This window comes from Carassius carassius, chromosome 5 (assembly GCF_963082965.1).
Source record: "Carassius carassius chromosome 5, fCarCar2.1, whole genome shotgun sequence".
Taxonomy (NCBI): domain Eukaryota; kingdom Metazoa; phylum Chordata; class Actinopteri; order Cypriniformes; family Cyprinidae; genus Carassius; species Carassius carassius.
The window spans coordinates 33308424-33329448 of record NC_081759.1 but is presented as its reverse complement, the minus strand read 5'-3'; the positions used below and the strand labels follow the sequence as shown (position 1 = coordinate 33329448).

The window sequence follows — 21025 nt, the reverse complement described above, 5'->3', positions numbered from 1 at the left end:
TCAGGCCCACTATAAACCATTCGTGCACTTTTTTTTACCTTCTCGGTGCGAAACATAAGTATCGCAATAAATAAATTGTAAAAATAGATTCTTGGGGAAAAAACAATATTGTTTGTACCTCAACAAATTGATCCCCAAGAATCGCTGTGCCTGTCTGTACCTATAGAAATTCATTTGAAATCACTGACCACACACTTTTCTAATGTGTGGCAGTTGGCACTTAAGGTTGAACTGTATAATTTATCCTATGGTACACAAAGCTTGAGTTATGGCCACTATTGATGATTTCTAACCCTACAGGTGCTTTAATGGATCTTTTCCATGAGCAACAAGTAAAGAATAATGAAAACAGCCTAACAAAGATCCATGTCAAAGTCATAGGCAGCATCAAAGATTCATTTTCATTCTGTTTAACAGTACAAAATGCAGAGGTTTTTTTTCTTCAGTTTAACATTTTTATTAATCTGTACACTATATATAAATGTAAATCACTGGTTAAATAAAAAAGTTTTAACATGAAAGTAATGTGCAATACTAGCAAAGGGAGAAATGAATCATTAAAGTTAGAAATTAATCAATAAATACCAAAAACTTATATATACTAAATATTCAGTGGTTTTTTATAATGATATGAGGACATGTATCCACACATAGTATAAAGTTAAGTTACAATTTCACTTGAACTGGCTTCATCTTTAGTTTATCAGGAACATAAAAAACGAAGCCTGAACATGCTAATTAATTAAAAAAACATTAAAAAAAGTACCCTGGTGACTGTGTGATTGCAAGCACAAATGTACAAAACAAGCAACAGTCTAATAATAGAAGAGTACTTAATACTCTTCCATGATGAAACTCCTAAAAACAAGTGGTAATATCTTTGCAAGAGGCAGATCTATTTTACAGATCATCTGCATGGACAAAAATGAAAAGCAAAATTACTAATTTCCACCTGTTTGGCATAATAGCTGTCAAATCACACCTAAAGTATTGTATCAGCTGACTTAGGTTAAATATCACATTCTTCAGCACAGACACTGTAAGTACACGTAATGCGGATATGTGCACATTTGGTTCAAAACGGCTTGAGGTCTGCATTTATTATAAAGTCACATGATTGTTATGGATATTTTCAATGTTTTTCTCCCTTCTTCATTTGGTTGGGAAACATCCTATATATTGCAGCTATCTTCATAAGAAGGTGGAGCCTCTATCAAAAGAAATGAAATCAAATTAATCACCAGGTAACATTGCCTTACCTAATGAACAATCAATTAAATATAATAATAATTATAATAACAATTCAAATCAAAACAAAATTTAAACAAACTCATTTTAATTAATTTTAAATATTATGTAAATATATGCTATACAATATATGATCAACAGTGTTGGGGAAAATGACTTTTTAAAGTAATGCATTACAATATAGCGATACTCCCTAAAAAAGTAACTAATTACGTTATTTAATTACGTTTTATTGAAAGTTATGTGTTATGTTATTTTTGAGTTACTTGCTTGCTTGTTTTTAATATAAAAAAATTATTTTACATATGTAAAAGCCCTTTTCAAAACAAAAGTGAAATGAATATGCCTCAGGCTGAAGGAAATGCAAATGCATGTCTGTACAGTAGAGCTCAAACAAACTGCATGAAGAATATGATGCAGGAAAAGAAAGTTAAACACTATTCAGCAATAACAAAAATGAAACGTGTCATTTTTTTAGTATGGTTGAATTGGATCATTGAAGATCAGCAGCAAAGACATTGGTTAATAAAATGGGATTAAATACATAAATAATATGTGTCTTATTTAACATTTAAATTACTGCAGGTTGCATCATATTCAGAGTTTGCATTTGACTGTTTTTATTCATTTTAAGGACTACTGAATCTGTTTTTGTGCAGGTGAGATAAATGCATGTTCATATTTAGTCTAGAACAACAGTAATATCGTGTTCTTCTGCACTTACTCCCGATTTCATTTCAACATGGCAACACAACAGCTGTTTTTAAATTTAAAAGTAATACGTTACTTTACTAGCAACTTGAAAGTAATCTGTTATGAAACTTGCGTTACTTGTTATGCATTACTCCCAACACTGATGATTAAGCTCTTGGGTGTTATGGCTCAGATCATACATGTATACATTTTAATTTAATTATTAAATAACCATGTCATACCATGTGGATATGGTGAACTTCTATAGTTTGGAGGCAAGCTCGCTGAAGAGGACATTGCACTCCTTTCTTGAGGGCTGGTGGATGAAGTGAAGGGGGGTGCTGATGGGCCATTGGAGCTCTGTTTCTGATTGAAGTTGAGTCCAGGATTGTAGCTGAATGCATTGGGAGACACTGGTGCCTGGGAACCAGACTCATACTGTGGACTCTTTGGCATTTCCCCGCTGTAGTTAGCCACACCTGGGAGTTCTGGGTACAGATCAGGGGGAAGCACATTGAGGGATGTGTAGCTGCTACGAGGCCTGGGTTTGGGTGCAGTTTTTGGGGTTTTACGTGATGGCAGGCTGGTTGGGGCAAATTCGACTGGAGCAGCAGCAGGAGAATGGGCAGGGGCAGGGGTAGGAGCAGGGGTGGTGTTATTACGTGGGGATGGCATTGGTGCAACCGACCGAGAGCGGGAAGGCCGAGTTGGATCCACTGCGATGCTTCCAATGTAAAGGGGCAGAGTTACTGATACCTCTGGGTATTTCAAATAGACCTGGAAAAGCAGAGACAAACACGCAGATGAGATTCAATGAGAGGAAGGAAGAAGGAAATACAAAATTCAATTTGCATGAACTTCTGATAAAATGCATCTCTCTGATATACATGTTCCCAGTGTTTCCATAAATATTATTAAACACATGGAGAAAAATACTCACAGGAAAGAAAAGTGTCACACTTTGCATTACATTATGTTAATGTAATATGTGTAACAATAACTTAATTTAAATATTCACCTGAATGTAGTGGCAGATTTGGATGAGGTTTCCATCAGTCAGGGTGGACAGATGAAGAGAAGGTACAATTATTTGCTCCTTCCATTCAGTTTTTTGTCCACCCTTAACTCCAGGTCCTTCTACCTCCGCGACAGTCCGCAAGTCATATGTCGGCTTCTTGGTATTATATGTAACTTTCTAAGATTAAGAGATGAGCAATATTGAGAATCTTATCATGATATTTACCAAAGTGTACCTGCATATTCAGTCACAATTATTTATATAGCCATATAAGTCAACAACAAATCTGAATATACACTACCGTTCAAAAGTTTGGGGTCAGAAAGATATTTTAATGTTCTTAAAAGAAGTCACTTGTGCTCACTGAGGCTGCACTTATAGGATCAAAAATATAATCTCAGAAATTTCTCAAGAAACATTTCTTATTATCAGTGTTGTGCTGCCTAATATTCAAAATCAGTGGAATGTTCAAAAGAACAGAACTTAGTCTTTAGAGTCACTTTTAATCATAAATAGAAAATCTTACTGACCCCAAACTATTTTCACACACTATACTCAATTCTTTAAACTAACTGAAAACATTTGTTCTTAAAATATAATCTAATGTAGTTAGTGTAATCTTACCTGCATTAGACTGGCAACCACATGACCTGTTGACTTCTCTGATTTGTTTTCAATCTGAGCGAACACTTTTATGATCTGTCCAGTGATATATCCTCGCATGTCACTCTTAGCTTTCAGCACCACTGTCCCATTTTTCACAAGCATGTATGAGAAATTCTTGGTTACAGAAGAGGAGCTAGGTTCCTGCAGAAAGCAATTAATTAAATGTATAGTAATGTAAATCAATGGCAGAAGTTAAGAATATGGAGATCTGTGTAGCACATTTACCTGAATACCAGGTATTCCATTCAGGTTGACTGTGTTCTTCATAGTGAAGGGCTTCTCTATCTTGTAGTCTTTTGCAAAACGAGGTGTGTCTATGAAAGCCCGAACTCTGTATATAATAATTCCATAAGGCCCTTTAAATGATGTAGGTGCAGCAGCTACAAAAGAGAGGATTAGAGAGGTTTGTATGTCTACTCTGCAGGTGCAGATACATGAATAAATAAATAAAAAATTTAAATGAGGATGAGGCTAATAATTTGCTTACTTCTCATAACCAAAGTTTGGACTTTTGCATTGGAACAATGTTCTTTTCAAACAGAAAGGTTTAATAGGGTGCATTATCCAATAAGCTTGTATGTTTTTAGCAAAAGGCTGAAAACCACAAAAGCCAACGGTACAGCACGTGAAGCACGATTCTCTAAGAGAGGCATTGTTCTGTGAGGGGGGAGCCGGGGAGTCTCAGATAATAGAGGAACAACAGATGGAGATTTCAAATAGCAGCTGAGCAGCTCCAGACAATAAGAGCTGGGATAGCCTAGATGGGCTAGCGTGTGTCTTAGCTTCACATTGTGAAGAGAGTGAATAAAATGAACAAAAATTAAGGAATCCAATTTACCTCCAGTTGTATGAAAATTTTACTGACCGTAACCGAACTCACACTAAAAATTTTTATTATTGTTACCAAAGAACCTACTTTACATAAATGCTGTTCTTTTAAACTTTATATTTACCAACGATTCTTGAAAAAGAAAACACGTATCACAGTTTCCACAAAGTTGTTAAAGTCATCGTAAAGCAATGACACCACAGAAAAATGTGTTATTAACCACGCAACCAAATTTGGATAATAAAAAAAACGGCAAACAAATAAGTCATCAAAATCTTGAAAGAAAAAAATCTGCAGTATTCTCTGCTCTCAAATTCTGGAGGTGTTTCCTCGGTTGAAACTGAAACCACTGCCAATTGTGTTAAACCTCTTTCAACTGTCAAATACTGGTACAGCCTGAATGGATGCTCACTGTAGCAGCTTAATTACACAGCGATACATGTTTATCACATGTGTGGGCAAACCATTGATGCGGATACCCTCTAGTTATTATTGTGCACCTGTACTGGGTGACACAAATAAGTTGTATTTGGTTATAGAAAGTTGACATTTTAGTTTTTTTTAAACAGTTGTTCTGTTGCCGTGGATATATGTAAACAGTGGTTAATCTCTGACATGTCTTGGAGGAATGTCGAGCGACAGCCAAAAGTGTGCCTCACCTGGCAAGAGAAACTTGAAGGGAAAAGTGTGCTCGCCATCTTTCAGAGTGCCTGGGAAACATACAGAGAGAAACTGTAAGGGATCAGAACAAGCATCCTCCTACCTTTTAATGTGTGCGTGAGACCATGACATCTTTGTACCTGTACCTTTATCTGCTACTGAGACTGAGCTGCTGAAGTACTGCTCCTCCTCTGTCCAGTCTGTGTCATTTGATTTGCTGGTCACTCCACAGAAGCCCTGGCAGTTCACTTTGATTGCTGATTATGAAATAAAGACATTGGTCAGTCAAAAGAAATGTGCCTGCACAGATGCAAAATGCTGATAAGCAGCAGGTATCGCCAGATCCTTTTTACTGGGACACGAGCTGCAGAAAAAAATTCTGCTTTGTCCCAGTAAAATATTACTGATAAATCCTTATGTCAGTGAAAATTACCGTATACCAACCTGAGAATCATTTTTTTCTGACAATCAGCTGTTTAGAATCAGAACTTGTGATGCCAGATTTGCGAATTAATCACTCTTTTGATCTAACTGGTCAAACATATGTTCACGAATCACCATACAGTTTGAGTCATTAAAAAAGTTCGCTCACATACTTGATCATTTGCAGTGGTTTCTCGCACCAAAATAGTAACGGGTGATATATAACTGGACTGGTACAGCAGATAAAAAAAACACACACACACACACAAAAAAACATTTATATCCATTAATATCCATTTATATCCAAAGCAGTACCGAAAAGAACATTTTTTTACTCATGAAAGGCTATCAAAAGGAATGCTTCATTGTGTGAGATTATGTTCTGACAGTTATTTAAAGGAACATTTCATGAGGGTCAGTTAATGATGACTGTGATTGTCTAGGACCAAGATGATAGCCATGTTCCTTTAATGAGAACTTAATTTGACCTCACTCTGTCCTTCACCCTTACCAGCAGGCGTTCCATTAAAACATACTGTCATGGTAACGTTACATGGTAACAGACAAAAACACACAAGCCATATGTCATCAACAAAGGAGGCCAAACAAACAACTCATGGTATCGAGTTTACTAAAGAAAATTTCTATATTACTATAGAGAAAAAAATTAATTAAAAAAATTAACAAAAAAATACATCTTTGCTGCATGACAAAATTAGCAACAGGGGACAGTAAAAATGTTTTGCAATTGAAAACAACTGACCATGTTTTACAGTTGTTAAATGCAGATATTTTTGCAGCCTGTGTATAAAGACAGTGCAAATTTATTTGTATTTTTATACCTTTTTTATACCACAAGATTTTAAGGGGGGGGGGGGGTACAATGGTTTTTCATGTATTCAGAGTTGTTCACAGTGTTAAAGAGACGGATTCTCATGCTTAACATGGCCAAAGTTGAAAAAAATTATTTAGAAGCATGACTAAATAATGAACAAGTCATTATCTGGCTCGGCTCGGCGTTCATCTTCAGTTCTCTCTTCACAGCAGTTCAGTCAGTGTACTGTTTGAGTACATGAATTACTCCGGGATATTGGTTTGTTTGAACTCAGAGGGAGTGTCAGCCACATTAAAAAAGTTAACAGCTTAAGTCATTTGTGGATTAATGCGTATTGGAGACACGAACCGTTTAAAATGATTCACTTCGATTTGGTGAACTGGTTCAAAAAGATCCGGTTACATCGAATGATTCGTTCGCGAACCGGATATGACAAACTGCTTTGTTTTGAACTCTCTCTCACAACAGACACGGAAGAGAAGACAATGCTGAATAAAGTCGTAGTTTTTGCTATTTTTGGACCAAAATGTATTTTCGATGCTTCAAAATATTCTAACTGACCCTCTGATGTCACATGGACTACTTTGATGATGTTTTTCTTAACTTTCTGGACATGGACAGTATACCGTACACACAGCTTCAATGGAGGGACTGAGAGCTCTCGGACTAAATCTAAAATATCTTAAACTGTGTTCCAAAGATAAAAGGAGGTCTTACTGGTTTGGAACAACATGAGGGTAAGTTATTTTTCATTTTTGGGTGAACCAACTCTTTAATGGAACAACATGAAAGATCAGCATTATAGCTCCACCCAACGCACGCCTTCAGGAGCTCGGCATTTTCTGGAAAGAATCGGAAAGCTGTATTTTTCTTTTATAAGTATGATAAAACTAAAGAATTTTTGGATATATGAAGGATGCAATACTACACTATAGGTACTCAATATTTTTATGAGATTAAGTGAAACGGTGTATGTTATGTACCCTTTAATTGTTTATATAACTCTCTCTCTCTCTCTCTCTAACCTCAAGACACACACTGACTGCAAGCAAGCAGAGATGTTACCACAGATACATAAGCAACCATGGGAGATATGTCAGAAGAGACTCCATTAAGAAACTGGGTGAACAACAACATCTTATGATCAGTCACTGACGAACTGAACAGAATATGAGTGCTCATAAATTAACATTTATGAAGTGAAGCTGGTAGAAACTTTTGTCCAACTATATATAAATAAAATAAAATAAAATAAAATCTTCTATTGATTAATAAACAGGAAAAGAGGGCAAAAATATTGCTCAGGTCAAAAGAGTCAACTAGGCTACTTCAGTAATTTAATTCAACCAAAAATAAATAAATAAAGACTCAAACAGAACTGTTATTGTTTTAAATACTGTCAGATGACTTCTTCATAATGTTGTAATGGTGACTGTGCGATTGTTCTTACTGTTGTTCTTGATCTGGAATGTGAGCAAACCAGTCCGGTGAGTACACTTCATCAACATCTCAGATCAAACAAATAGACCAGCCCCAAACCACTGACATAACCACATGGCCTGCTTTCTTTCTCATATCACAGTAAAACTGAAGATTACATCTGGTATAACAACTTTTTTTTCAAACATCATCTTGCACGCTGACTCATTTTAGTCTTGTCACATTTGCCTTGCCAACAGCAGTTCTCAAACATGCAAAAACAACACTTTTAAACATGCTTCTTCTTCACATTGGTTGGTGGGGTTTTGTTTGTTTGTTTTTACACAAAATAGGTCTATATGCTGACATATATAACGTATATTCATAGATGTTTCACCTTGATCCCACCATGACCAAGATAAGGCCCAAAGTCAAAATGTAGCTGTATTGTCTTTCTGGACAATATATTTTGTTGGTTACTCTTATATTAGCTTTATGGATGTAGATACACAAGCCAGAGCTGTACTTTATCTGCATATGAAATCATTCGATATGCATATTGAAAGTAGCAAAGCTTTCTACTTTTTTGATAGCTAGTCATATTCACATGCCCATACCTATTCTGCACAAAAAAAGCACAGTTAATGGGATCTTTGAGGCTTACATTTCCTCAAGTATCCAGAAATTACAGCAGATTTATTTTTATATACTGCAGTGGATAAGAAAAATTGATTGTCCATCTTAGATGTGTCAGGATATTTGACCTTAACATGAACAGGTGAGGCTGGGTGAAACAGGTGCTGGTATCAACAGCTGGTGAGTGAGAAGATGCATATGCCACTTTTATTTCTGCACCAAATATTCTGACCAGTATTGCAGCAAATTGCATTTATGTATGAAAACCGATTTCAAGATTTGTTTGACAATCAAAATATGTTTCAAGGTCCGTGTGACTGACTCAAACACGCTGCTCAAGGCTCAGGCATAAATATGCAAATTGAGCTTTCGGAAAAACAATCAACACCGCCAAGCAACTGCTCACGCGTTACATCTATATGTAGATTTCCTTAAACTATTTTAGGTCCTAGGGTAGGCCTACCTAACTTTCACTTAAATATAAGTCTTCATACTTAATTTTCTGAGTCACTGTTTTAAAATGCTGACACTGATAACCGAGACTGCTATTAGTTCACCTGGCAAGGTATCGAGAAACAGATTGGATTATACACAATTAGCCTATTTCCGCGCGGTTATTAACATGTACACTCTGTTTATGGTTATTACGGAAATTTCAGAGAACCAAGATCGGAACGAAAGCGGTAAGAGATTTATGCTCTATATTCCGCGTTGGTATGTCAATATCCGCAACAAGTTTCGCTCACACCAGTTTCAGTCCTCGATGCGAGAACACAAACCCACTCTACACGTAAGAACGTCTAGGAAAACATCCATTTGGCTAAGATTTACGTTTGATACACAAGTAGGCTATTGTACTTTTAGAAGTAAACTTGTTTAGAAACTAAAATAAATAATCCAGTGAAATATTGGTGGCTGCGTGCTATTATTGGAGTCATTTATTTACTTACCTTTACATTCTATTGGCTGTGCAGTTGAGATTTTCAGAGTTCCGGAAATTGATTCACCTGGATTATAAACTGTTTTGTTGTTATTAAGAGTTATTTCGAATTCCCGAATCTTCCCCATTCTGTTCTCTGTCCAACGTGAACAGGTGGTTGAACGAAACTGATCCACAAGGAAAGCAAATTCTTTACCTGTGTGACCGACGTCACGCAAATAATGTCTGACGTCAGTCGGGAGCTGCGGTTCTCGCCATTAACAGGAAAAAAACAGACATAAACTGACTCACTTCTTAAAATCTTTTTATTATAGCACAGATAAGAAAAGTTTAACAACATGACATTTTATTCCTTGTTGTTTTTAAAAATGTTTCTACAGTTATTTTTTTTACAAAACATTTAAAATTTACACAGATACAAATAATAATATAGGAATAGGAATAATAGCTAATAGGAAAAAGACTGAGGACGTTAGTTTTATATCTCGTATCATCAACAATCAACAATGACATAAACAGTTTAATGGATCTTTTGTTTATTCAGTTTCACTCACGTGTTAGCATGACTGTCACAGGCTATTTGAAATTCTACTATCTACAATTCAAAATATTAGTTTAGAATATAATTTTTTTCATAGGCTACCATCTGAAAGATTCAGCTGAATAAAACGTTCAAAGCTTATTACTGCATTTAGCCTAGTTATAATTAGCATTTTGTGAAAGGTTACTAGCCCAGAACATTTGTATATTCTTAAACATTACTTTGTGGGCTAGAATAAATATTTACAAAATTATTTTAACAAATTCTTAATGCATTCCACAGTGTTTTTAGCAGAAACACCCTTTTTGGTGTGGATGCCACAGTAACATTTTCTGTCAAATTCACAATACTACCAGCAAGATTACACTTAAAAATATATATTTTTTATTATTTAATATTTTTATTTCAGTATTGTGGAATAGGATAATACAGGACAAACAAAGACAAAATATTTTAGGTGTAATCTTCCAGTAGGCTGCTTATCAAAGCAACATTAAAATCATCATGAAATTAAAATGGACAGTGTTTTGGACTTTTTTTTAGTTTATGTACCCTTATAAGCTTTACTTCAACTTGTAACAAATCTCTTCTCTGAGGATGTTTTCACTGGCATGAGTTCAGAAAGTCTTACAATTACTTAATGTCCTAAGAGGTAGCATAAACTACATTTCTGTTTACACTTTGGCTTACTGTTTCTGATTCAATTTTGTTTTCAACATATGGTTTGACCCCTATTACCTTCAGAGATCTTCTGAAAGCTTTCATAAAATTATGTGAGCCAAAAAAGTATATGAGGGGGTCCAAGCAGCAGTTGATACCTGCCAATATATAGCATGCATAATATGCTGTTTGCAACTGCAACAAAAGTCTACATTTACTAGAATGATACTTTTTCACAACTACTCCGATAGTCCGAACAACATTGAGAGGAAGAAAGCAAAGGCCAAATATGAATACACATATCCCTATCATCCTCATAGACTTATTCTTGACTGACTGGCCCTGGGCAGAATTTATGTTAATGCGGGACACTGAGCTCGCCAGGCGACTGTAGCAAAACACTAATATAATTAAGGGGAAAATACACCAAAAGAAGAAAATCACAAAGTTAATTATAAAATAAGCATCAATCAATTTTTTCTGATGAATAGTAAGACAATGCCCATTATTTTCTTCAATGGTTACAGGAAGCAGCCATCCATAGAAAATGCCAAGTATTATCAGAACGCACCAAATCCCAGCACACAGTTTCTTTATGAAGATCTTCCTTTTTATCAACAAGGAGCGGTTGAAGTGAACCACGGACACATACCGATGAACGCTAATAAGCGTGAGGAAGATAACGCTGCCATTAAAGTGGATGCTTAGCACGGCAATCTTCAGCCGGCAGGCAAAATCCCCAAATTTCCAGTTACTATCCATGACAAAGTACGCTGCCATCAGTGGGGTGAGTGGAGTGATGATGGCATCAGATAGAGCCAGATTAAACTGCAGAACAGCTCCAGAGTTCCATTTGTGAACGCGGCAGGTGAAGACCCACAGGCTGAATCCATTGAGCAGAAGGCCCAGCAGATAGACCAGGCAGAGGATCACAGCAAGAGATATGTGCTGAGGTTCAGGAGAACATGTATTGTTATGGCTAGCGTTGGCTACATCTGAGGTGTTCATCTTTGAAGAATGCCACTGTGCAAAAAAAATTAGAGGTTGTTGATCAGAGGAACTGAAAATTACAGTAGCCCTGATTTGCAACTTTAAAAAAATAATAATAATTAAGTTGGGGGGATAAGGGCCTTAGATCCTTCGTGAGGCTAAGTCCTAAGATTTTCTCTCACTTTCTTTCTCACATTTTGTTGTTCTCTCCAAAAAATATTCTGTCTCCAATTTTTTCTCTCTCTTCAAAACGAGAAGAAGTGTGCAGTGGTTTCACATGGAATGCCGAAGCTGCCAATTTTAAAAATAAATAAATACATAGATAAATATACAAATAAATGTAAATAAGAATAAATAAATACATAGATATATAAATAAATATACATAGAAAAGCAAAAAAACGAAAATAAATAATTATTTATACATTTATTTCCATATTTATGTATATATTTATTTTTTTCCATATTTATTTATTTATTCTTTTATTTTTTATACATTTATTCATTTCTAGGTTTATTTATTTATACATTTATTTATTTATACATTTATTTATTTCTTCATTTATTTCTTCCTACATTTCTTCCTGCGTAGGGTAATGAGGAGGGCGTGGTTTACCTCAGACATAGCAATCGAGCTTAGAGTAAGCGAAGGCGAAGGGTTGAGGCCACAGTGAAGCCTATTGTGTGGCGAAATACAATTAGTATAGCTCACTGACGTTGATACGGTCTGTGACTGTGAGGTATATAGTCAAAATCCTAAATCTTACTGTGTGACATGGATAGGCTACTCTTTATTCCGGACATGGCCGTAGAACATCGTTTGGTCTGGATTTGTAAAATGTCCTGGGCTAACAAACATGAAACAGGGACTCTGCAGTGCTTAATTTGTAAATTGCGAGGTCCCGGAACAAAGCGGGGTAACGGATGCCGGATGCATGTGATTACAGGAGGGAGAGGTGATGGAGCACTCGCGCAATCACATTGGTCAGCAGTTTAAGTGATTGACTGCATGCATCAGTTGCTTTTAGGGTCTGTATGTTCATGAATAACATGGAAATGCCATGCAATTTTAAAACAACAATTTTCAGGCCTAAAAACGTTTTGAAAAAGTTGTGGAATTTTATTTTACAAAACTCTGTATAATAGAGTCCTAAATTTCGGTGGGGGACTGTGTAGCTATGTCGCATGGTTTTAATAATTCTCGCAGCTTTCAAGTTTATAATGAGGAAAATTCCTGCATTTATTCAACATAGCTTGTAGGTTTGAATAATAAAATTAATCCACGCAAAATTTAAGATTAAATAATTCATTCGAAACCAGTCTTCGAATCCATGAACTCTCTCGCGCGCTTCTCATCAGCGCATCTCGTCTGCACAGTGACCTGCAGCACGCGCCGACACAAGACTTCACTCGCATCTCGGGACAGCTGACAGAACTCTCACTTGACTAATCGGGTCATTGTTGCATTGTCACAAAAATTTATAATTTGCACACATTTTTAAGTATTTTAAGCCATATGGTACCTACTCGCGCACTCCGAAGGCTGTATAATGTGCCCCTCATAGTCACATCCAAAATTCACGCGTATAAAGCCGCCTCGCGAGTAGCCTATTATATCATATGAGTTATTTTTCGTAGTTTGTTGAGCTTAAGCAATCAAATACACACAATATGATGTCTGTTGTGGGTGTTGACAAACAAAACAATTTCATGTCACACTCTACTTAAACACATGGGGAAAAAATAAAGAAAAGGGGGAAAAATCAATAATTAAACAACACTGTGTCGTCAGTGTTGGTATTGTATCGGACACTTGCACTTAACATGAGGCTATATGAAAAACAAGCTCAAATGGAGTAAACAGGTTTTTGCTGGCGAATGAGGAGATCGCATCTGAGGCAAGTGCATCGCATTATAAGCTTTCATCAACTCTTACAGGTTATATAACATTTATTGTTGCTATATGGGTGATTTGTTTTTCTTGTTGTCTAATTCACTTGGCCAAAATCTCATGATATAAACGATTAAGCGCTTATGCACAGGACATTTAAAACGTACAAAAGTAGGCTATATTGGCTTGTGAAAAACCAGTCTTCAAACACACAAAAACATTAGCCTTTACAGACATAGTGTTTGAGTAAAGAAAATAAATAATAATAACGAATTATAATAGAGATATGAATTTTGGATAGTTTTTCACGGCACATCTGGCTATTCTCTGTCTGCCATATGGAAACACCGCCCCTGGAGGAGGGGGATCCGCCAAAATGAGGTGCCGGATCGGATTTTGGAGGTGCCGGATCCAGATCCGGCGTGTTGCGGCACAAATTAAGCACTGGGACTCTGAGACTGTAGCGCTTGATATTTTCCATTTTTCGGTCAGAACTCACGGAAAGGACGCAGGGCAGATTTAGGCTATACAGTGAAGTCGACGCAAGCATACTGACCAATGCTTTTGAACATTTTTTTTTATTCTATTAAGCGGTGGTAATCTTTAGCCTACCTCCATAAACTCATGTCCAGGGGCAACCTTATTAAATGTAGCCTATGAATGTCACGTTAATCCACATCGATAAATTCAGTTAGAGGAAGACTGTAGGGCAGTTAGCCTACCACTAAAATCCAACCAGAGCTTCATCAGAGCCATCAATACAGAAGAGATCTTAATGCATTTACACAGCAATTAGCCTACAAGTGCATATAAATATTATGAAGTGTTTTACATTTTGAAGACATAAATATGACATGATGGAATCAATGAAGTGATAGACCTACGTTTAATATGAAACTAAAACAGACACCAGGTGGCAGAAAGACACAAGTCTTAATGCGTGCGTTCAATCCACTCGTTTGATTCCTTAAAATACACCGAATCAAAAACAACTCGACGTGTTGAAGCGGATCAGCTTTGGATTTGTTTCTGATCATTTCTATTTAGGCCTATGCGTTATATAAATAATAATAATAATAATAATAAATAAATGACCAAATGTTCAAAAAGTTGGCAGAGAGGGGTCATGTTCAGGGAAACAACATAATTGTTGATAGACTATTTTTCGGGGACATGAGTTTAATGCGCAAACCTGCGTGACCATATAGCAACTATTCAGAAATGGAAATTACGAATGCATTAATATTTTGTTTTGAATTTAAGAAAAGTCGATTGAATATTTACAGGTTTGATACTCGTTATTATTTTCAGAATAGTAAAGTCTTTGTAACCAACCATAGTGATCAAATATCGAAGCTATTTATTGTTAAATTTTGTAAAAATTTCTGTAGGCCAAAAACTGCCAAAAACATAACAAAAAAATAGCTAGTAGCCTACATAACTTTTTAATTTGTATTATTATTATTATTCTTTCTTTTTATTATTATTATTATTAGGCTATTGTTATCATCATCATCATCAGCGGGCAAACCATTATGGAGTCCATTATTTAAAGGGAATGATTGTGGCGGGGAGTTTGGTCAAACTATGGCAGCAACAATAAACGTTATATAACCTGTAAGAGTTGATGAAAGCGTATAATGCGATGCACTTGCCTCAGATGCCTGCATTTTGTTGACAGACAAAACACAGATCTCCTCATTCGCCAGCAAAAACCTGTTTACTCCATTTGAGCTTGTTTTTCATATAGCTTCATGTTAAGTGAAGGTGTTGACGACTCAGTGTTGTTTAATTATTGATTTTTTCCCCTTTTCTTTATTTTTTCCCCATGTGTTTAAGTAGAGTGTGCCATGAAGTTTTGTTTGTCAACACCCACAACAGACATCATATTGTGTGTATTTGATTGCTTAAGCTCAACAAACTACGAAAAATAACTCATATGATATAATAGGCTACTCGCGAGGCGGCTTTATACGCGTGAACTTTGGATGTGACTATGAGGGGCACATAATACAGCCTTCGGAGCGCGCGAGTACCATGGCTTAAAATACTTAAAAATGTGTGCAAATTATAAATTTTTGTGACAATGCAACAATGACCCGATTAGTCAAGTGAGAGTTCTGTCAGCTGTCCCGAGATGCGAGTGAAGTCTTGTGTCGGCGCGTGCTGCAGGTCACTGTGCAGACGAGATGCGCTGATGAGAAGCGCGCGAGAGAGTTCATGGATTCGAAGACTGGTTTCGAATGAATTATTTAATCTTAAATTTTGCGTGGATTAATTTTATTATTCAAACCTACAAGCTATGTTGAATAAATGCAGGAATTTTCCTCATTATAAACTTGAAAGCTGCGAGAATTATTAAAACCATGCGGCATAGCTACACAGTCTCCCACTGAAATTAGGACTCTATTATACAGAGATTTGTAAAATAAAAACGTTTTCAAAACGTTTTTAGGCCTGGAAATTGTTGTTTTAAAATTGCATGGCATTTCCATGTTATTCATGAACATACAGACCCTAAAAGCAACTGATGCATGCAGTCAATCACTTAAACTGCTGACCAATGTGATTGCGCGAGTGCTCCATCACCTCTCCCTCCTGTAATCACATGCATCCGGCATCCGTTACCCCGCTTTGTTCCGGGACCTCGCAATTTACAAATTAAGCACTGCAGAGTCCCTGTTTCATGTTTGTTAGCCCAGGACATTTTACAAATCCAGACCAAACGATGTTCTACGGCCATGTCCGGAATAAAGAGTAGCCTATCCATGTCACACAGTAAGATTTAAGATTTTGACTATATACCTCGCAGTCACAGACCGTATCAACGTCAGTGAGCTATACTAATTGTATTTCGCCACACAATAGGCTTCACTGTGGCCTCAACCCTTCGCCTTCGCTTATACTCTGAGCTCGATTGCTATGTCTGAGGTAAACCACGCCCTCCTCATTACCCTACGCAGGAAGAAATGTAGGAAGAAATAAATGAAGAAATAACTAAATGTATAAATAAATAAATGTAAAAATAAATAAATGTATAAATAAATAAATTTAGAAATGAATAAATGTATAAATAAATAAAAGAATAAATAAATAAATATGGTAAAAAAATAAATATATACATAAATAGGGAAATAAATGTATAAATAATTATTTATTTTCATTTTTTTGCTTTTCTATGTATATTTATTTATATATTTATGTATTAATTTATTCTTATTTACATTTATTTGTATATTTATTTATTTTTAAAATTGGCAGCTTTGGCATTCCATAGTTTCAAGTGAGAGAAAAAAAAGGGTTTTGAACAGACAAAAAAAGTTAATGGAGAGAGAGAAAAGTTTTGAATAGAGAAAAAAAAAATAGACACACACATTTTTTCTTTCCACTTAAATTCTTATTAAATTACCAAATGTAACATGCCTCTGAAAAATGAATATTAAGCTAAACAGAGCACTTACCGGGTCGTACAACGCCCCCCTCAAACCTCATTTGAAATATGTAAATTGTATGACGAAGTGACTATATGAAAGCACACAACTTTACTTGAACATTTCAGTAGAAGTGTGATAAAAAGGAACCAAGACAGGATTTCCTTTTATTAGTCAGCAGTCATTAACATAAACTCCACCCTTTTCTACCACTATAGTTTGAGCAGTGAGGTACTTTAATAAGAACACCAGCTTCACAATTCATGGATTTTAAGACTATTTAAATAAGGTCTAATGTTCCACATATATAGAATGTTAATAAAAAAAATAATAATCCTACTACCATAAACCATTATATTGTCTGCACTTCAGTGCAGTCATTAACAAACCTAATAATTTACTTCAAAAAGTAAGCAAAAGTATTTAATTTGCATTAAATTGAATTAACTATGAACCTACATACAGAATTTCACTGCAATTTAAAAAAACAAAAAGTTTCTGTGAATTATCAACACAAAATGCCAACACATACAAAATACATACAATATATATACTGTAACAACAGTTTCAATATGTTCCTTGCTAACCGAGGGTTGTTTTTGCTAACATGAAGGCAATCTTAAGAAGAATCCCCATCACTCATTTCAAGCCTAAACCGTATTTTCCTAAGAGAGATACGAAGTGTTTTTGTGAATTTCTGACAGCTGAAACAATAGATAATTGGATCGAGACAGCAGTTGGCAGCAGTCAAGATCCATGACACATAGTATGTAGTCTCCACTTTTAAAAGGAGACTGCATTCGTTGGGTAAGAATTTCTTGACCACAAGACCCACACTGCGTGCCACATTCATAGGCGTGAAGCAAACAACAAAAATAACCAAACAAACAGCCACCATTTTACATGATTTGCTCTTAATAGCTTGTCCACTCTCATGGCTAGTGTCGAGATGGGACATCGAGTGCACCAGAAGAGTGTAGCAGATCGCAGAAACAAGGAATGATAGAAGTAATCCAGGAATGAGGACAGTGAAGTTTACAATGAAATAGAAGTCAGTATATTGTCCTTGATGAATGCTGAGGCATAACGTGTGATTGTCCACGGTGCTTGTGTCTAAAACAGCTGCTAAAACAGTTCCTTTAATCAATACAAAAAGCCAAACTCCAACACAGAGCTTCTGGACAAAGTCCTTTCGATTCATGTGAGAGACTTGGTTGTAGCGTACCACGACCACATAGCGGTGAATGCTTATGAGAGTCAGAAAGAGAATACTGCTGTAAATGTGAAAGCTTATTAAAGCTATTTTAAGCCGACAGAGAGCTTTCCCAAAAGACCAGTTAACAGTGTGATAATATACTGCCATAAACGGTCCCATAGGACACAGGAGGACATCACTGACAGCTAGATGAAACTGTAGAACAGTGTTGGACGTCCATTCTGGTGTCCTGCATGTGAACACCCACAGACTGAAGACATTAAGCAGGAGTCCCACCAGGAAAGTGAGACAAATGAGCACAGAAATGGAGATATGCTGGGGATTTATGGGACAAAACCTACTGCTGTCACTGCTGATGGTGCTAGAGTTGGAGTAGGACTCTGTACTGTTCATCTGGAGAAAAAAAAACAGCAGATGAAAATATTATTAGGTTTATAATAAATCATGGTTACACTGAAGATAGAAATATTATTAAGGAATTAAGGTTAGAGGGATTAAGATCCCTTGGATTTTTAGCAAAAAGCTGAGAATACAAAAAAATACTTCAGGATAATATTCAGTATGATTATCAAAGCATAAATCCAGTAAATCGTTTCCATCAATACCTCCAAAGCTTGCACAAACATATGCCACTTCCTGGATCAACATTTTACTCTGTTACATTATGCAGTTTTCATTAATATGCTGTCTTTTGCCAGTGGTCGACTTGTAAAAAAAAAAAAAATCATGGGGGGATGGTGTGGTCAATTTCTACTTGGGGTCCCACAGCTAATTTTAAACAATGATTACAAAATTTGCCTTAAATGATTAATTAAACATTAACTATAATGTAAAGCTTTATTTTCCTTCTGGGGCCTGAAATTGAGCAATTTGGGTCAATACTGCTAATTAAACAATATTTTGATAAATGCGTTCTTGTGCTGGCACCTTGGCTGATTCAGATAAATAAAATTACAATATAATCGCCAGTAGATGGCAGCAAATCCCGGTTTAAATTAATTATTTATTGAATCATTCAAATCAAAGGCTTCTTTTAAAACGGTTGATTCCATTAGAAACGTAAACAGGTGAATGGATCATTGAATCACTGGCTCACATGATAGTAGTGGGCGATATTGCAAAATTTGGTATCGATCCGATACCTAATACATATAGGGTCAGCATTGCTGCTACCGATACGATACTTTTAACTTAAAAATAAAAGATAAAAAAATAAAGAATAACAAAAATCTCTCCCTTTTCTCCTAGAGAGTCTGGCTGCAGACTTGCACTTGCAATCTCAGACTTGCATTCTCAGACTTGCATTCTCAGACACTTGCACTTCCACTACCGACGTCACTTGCAGTCTTTTTTTTTTTTATTTTGTTCTATTTATTGATAACTTTTAGTTTGAATCTCTCAACATTTTATAACAGTAGCCAGGTGGCGAAGACAAGAAAAAATAAACTAAATTACAATGTCACTTGCAATCGCCACTTGCACTCTCCGCTACCTGTGACGTCACTTGCAATCAACACAAATCGTGCGTGTTGCCAATGGAGACATGAAGCTGTGGTGGTGATTAAAACGATTAAACCTAATTTAGTACTGTATCGTACAGGGTCCTGCAAGAAAAAGACAAGACCGGCAAATCTGTGGCCAAAGAACAGCAGAATATGAACGCTTGCGCAAAGTCTCTCGCTAAGCGTAGAAAAACATAAACACTTAACATGAATTAATGTATTAAGATGCTATTAAAATATAAAAATTAAATATACAATTCATTATTTTAATGAATATGTATATAGTATTTTCCTCACATACCGCAAAATGTGGCATAATGGACTAAGATGATAAAAGCCAAACTCAATATGCTTCTCTGCATTATTAAAATACATAACTATATGTACAGGCGAGCCCAGAATAAACGCAACATGCAAAGTTTTGCGTTAAGCATTTTTCCATATAGAATAAACTGTCTACAACTCGTTTATATAACTGTCTTTGTCCATTAAGCTACATTATGTGTTTTATTTATAATGATTTTCTACAGGAGGAAAACTTAATGTACTATTTGCACTGCGTTCTGTACTCGTCTGCTTGCCTGTACGGAGTTGATCCTTCTAAAATCACTTAATGCATTTCATAATGTACGTTCATATTTTCTGGTCTGTATATACGTTGAGTCAACAACAAGACATATAGGCTAGACCTACTGAATTGTCTTTATCATCTTAGTCTGTTATTAGGCCACATTAAGCATTTTGCTGTATGGGAGGACAAAGTTTGCCCATTGTGTTCATAGCCATCTGCTTGCATTGTAGAACATTAATGAGGCTAATAACTATATATCGAATTTGGTATTTTAATTTAACTTAAACGTATCTTTATACATTATGCCATATTAACCCTCTGACCCTCTTCGTTTGGGAGTCACACTTACCTTCTTCGCGGTCAAAAGTGACCGAATCCTTGAAATGTTAATTTTTTTTTTCAGGAAAACCAATGTAATATATTTTTGTTCAATAATATTTTATGATTATTATATATGATTTTTAGGGAATTTTCTGATACTATGCAATATTTATAAAATTTTTATGAGCTATTTTCTCCATTAGAATTAATATATATTTTTTATCTCTTTATTTATTTACTATTTTTTAATAAATGCAATAGTTCACATTAAAATAGAGTGAAAGTATTTAAATTAAATTTTTTGATGTGAGAACTGGGCAATCTGGAGGCATTAAAAAAAGTAAAAACTTGTGTAATGTTGCGTAACCTCTTGTATTAACACCCTATATAGATATATACAGAGGCTTTTGGATTCCCATAGTTTTTTAGACCTCATCTTTATATTTTTTTTAGGTTTTGCATTTAGATCTATATCGAGACATTCTAAAAGATACCTTTTTGTCAAGGTTTAGATATTTTTGGTTAGATAAGTATCA

At 35.6% G+C, this 21025-nt stretch overlaps 3 protein-coding genes across 3 annotated transcripts; all 3 read right to left on the bottom strand.

The window, feature by feature from the left end:
• Nucleotides 1-449: 449 nt before the first annotated feature.
• Nucleotides 450-9595, bottom strand: LOC132141353 (arrestin domain-containing protein 1-like). The gene is made up of 8 exons (XM_059550793.1): nucleotides 9378-9595; nucleotides 5261-5371; nucleotides 5114-5164; nucleotides 3851-4005; nucleotides 3584-3766; nucleotides 2960-3136; nucleotides 2184-2718; nucleotides 450-1210 (listed from the first exon to the last, which is right to left on the bottom strand). Exons 1-8 carry the CDS (start codon nucleotides 9493-9495, stop codon nucleotides 1173-1175), a joined length of 1368 nt encoding a protein of 455 aa, XP_059406776.1. The 5' UTR covers nucleotides 9496-9595; the 3' UTR covers nucleotides 450-1172.
• Nucleotides 9596-10553: 958 nt separating this feature from the next.
• Nucleotides 10554-17079, bottom strand: LOC132140159 (P2Y purinoceptor 4-like). The gene is made up of 3 exons (XM_059548970.1): nucleotides 16910-17079; nucleotides 11741-11801; nucleotides 10554-11591 (listed from the first exon to the last, which is right to left on the bottom strand). Exon 3 carries the CDS (start codon nucleotides 11574-11576, stop codon nucleotides 10554-10556), a length of 1023 nt encoding a protein of 340 aa, XP_059404953.1. The 5' UTR covers nucleotides 11577-11591; nucleotides 11741-11801; nucleotides 16910-17079.
• A 279-nt stretch (nucleotides 17080-17358) lies between these two features.
• Nucleotides 17359-18488, bottom strand: LOC132140158 (P2Y purinoceptor 4-like). Its single transcript, XM_059548969.1, has one exon. It carries the CDS (start codon nucleotides 18486-18488, stop codon nucleotides 17499-17501), a length of 990 nt encoding a protein of 329 aa, XP_059404952.1. The 3' UTR covers nucleotides 17359-17498.
• Between the last annotated feature and the right edge of the window lie 2537 nt (nucleotides 18489-21025).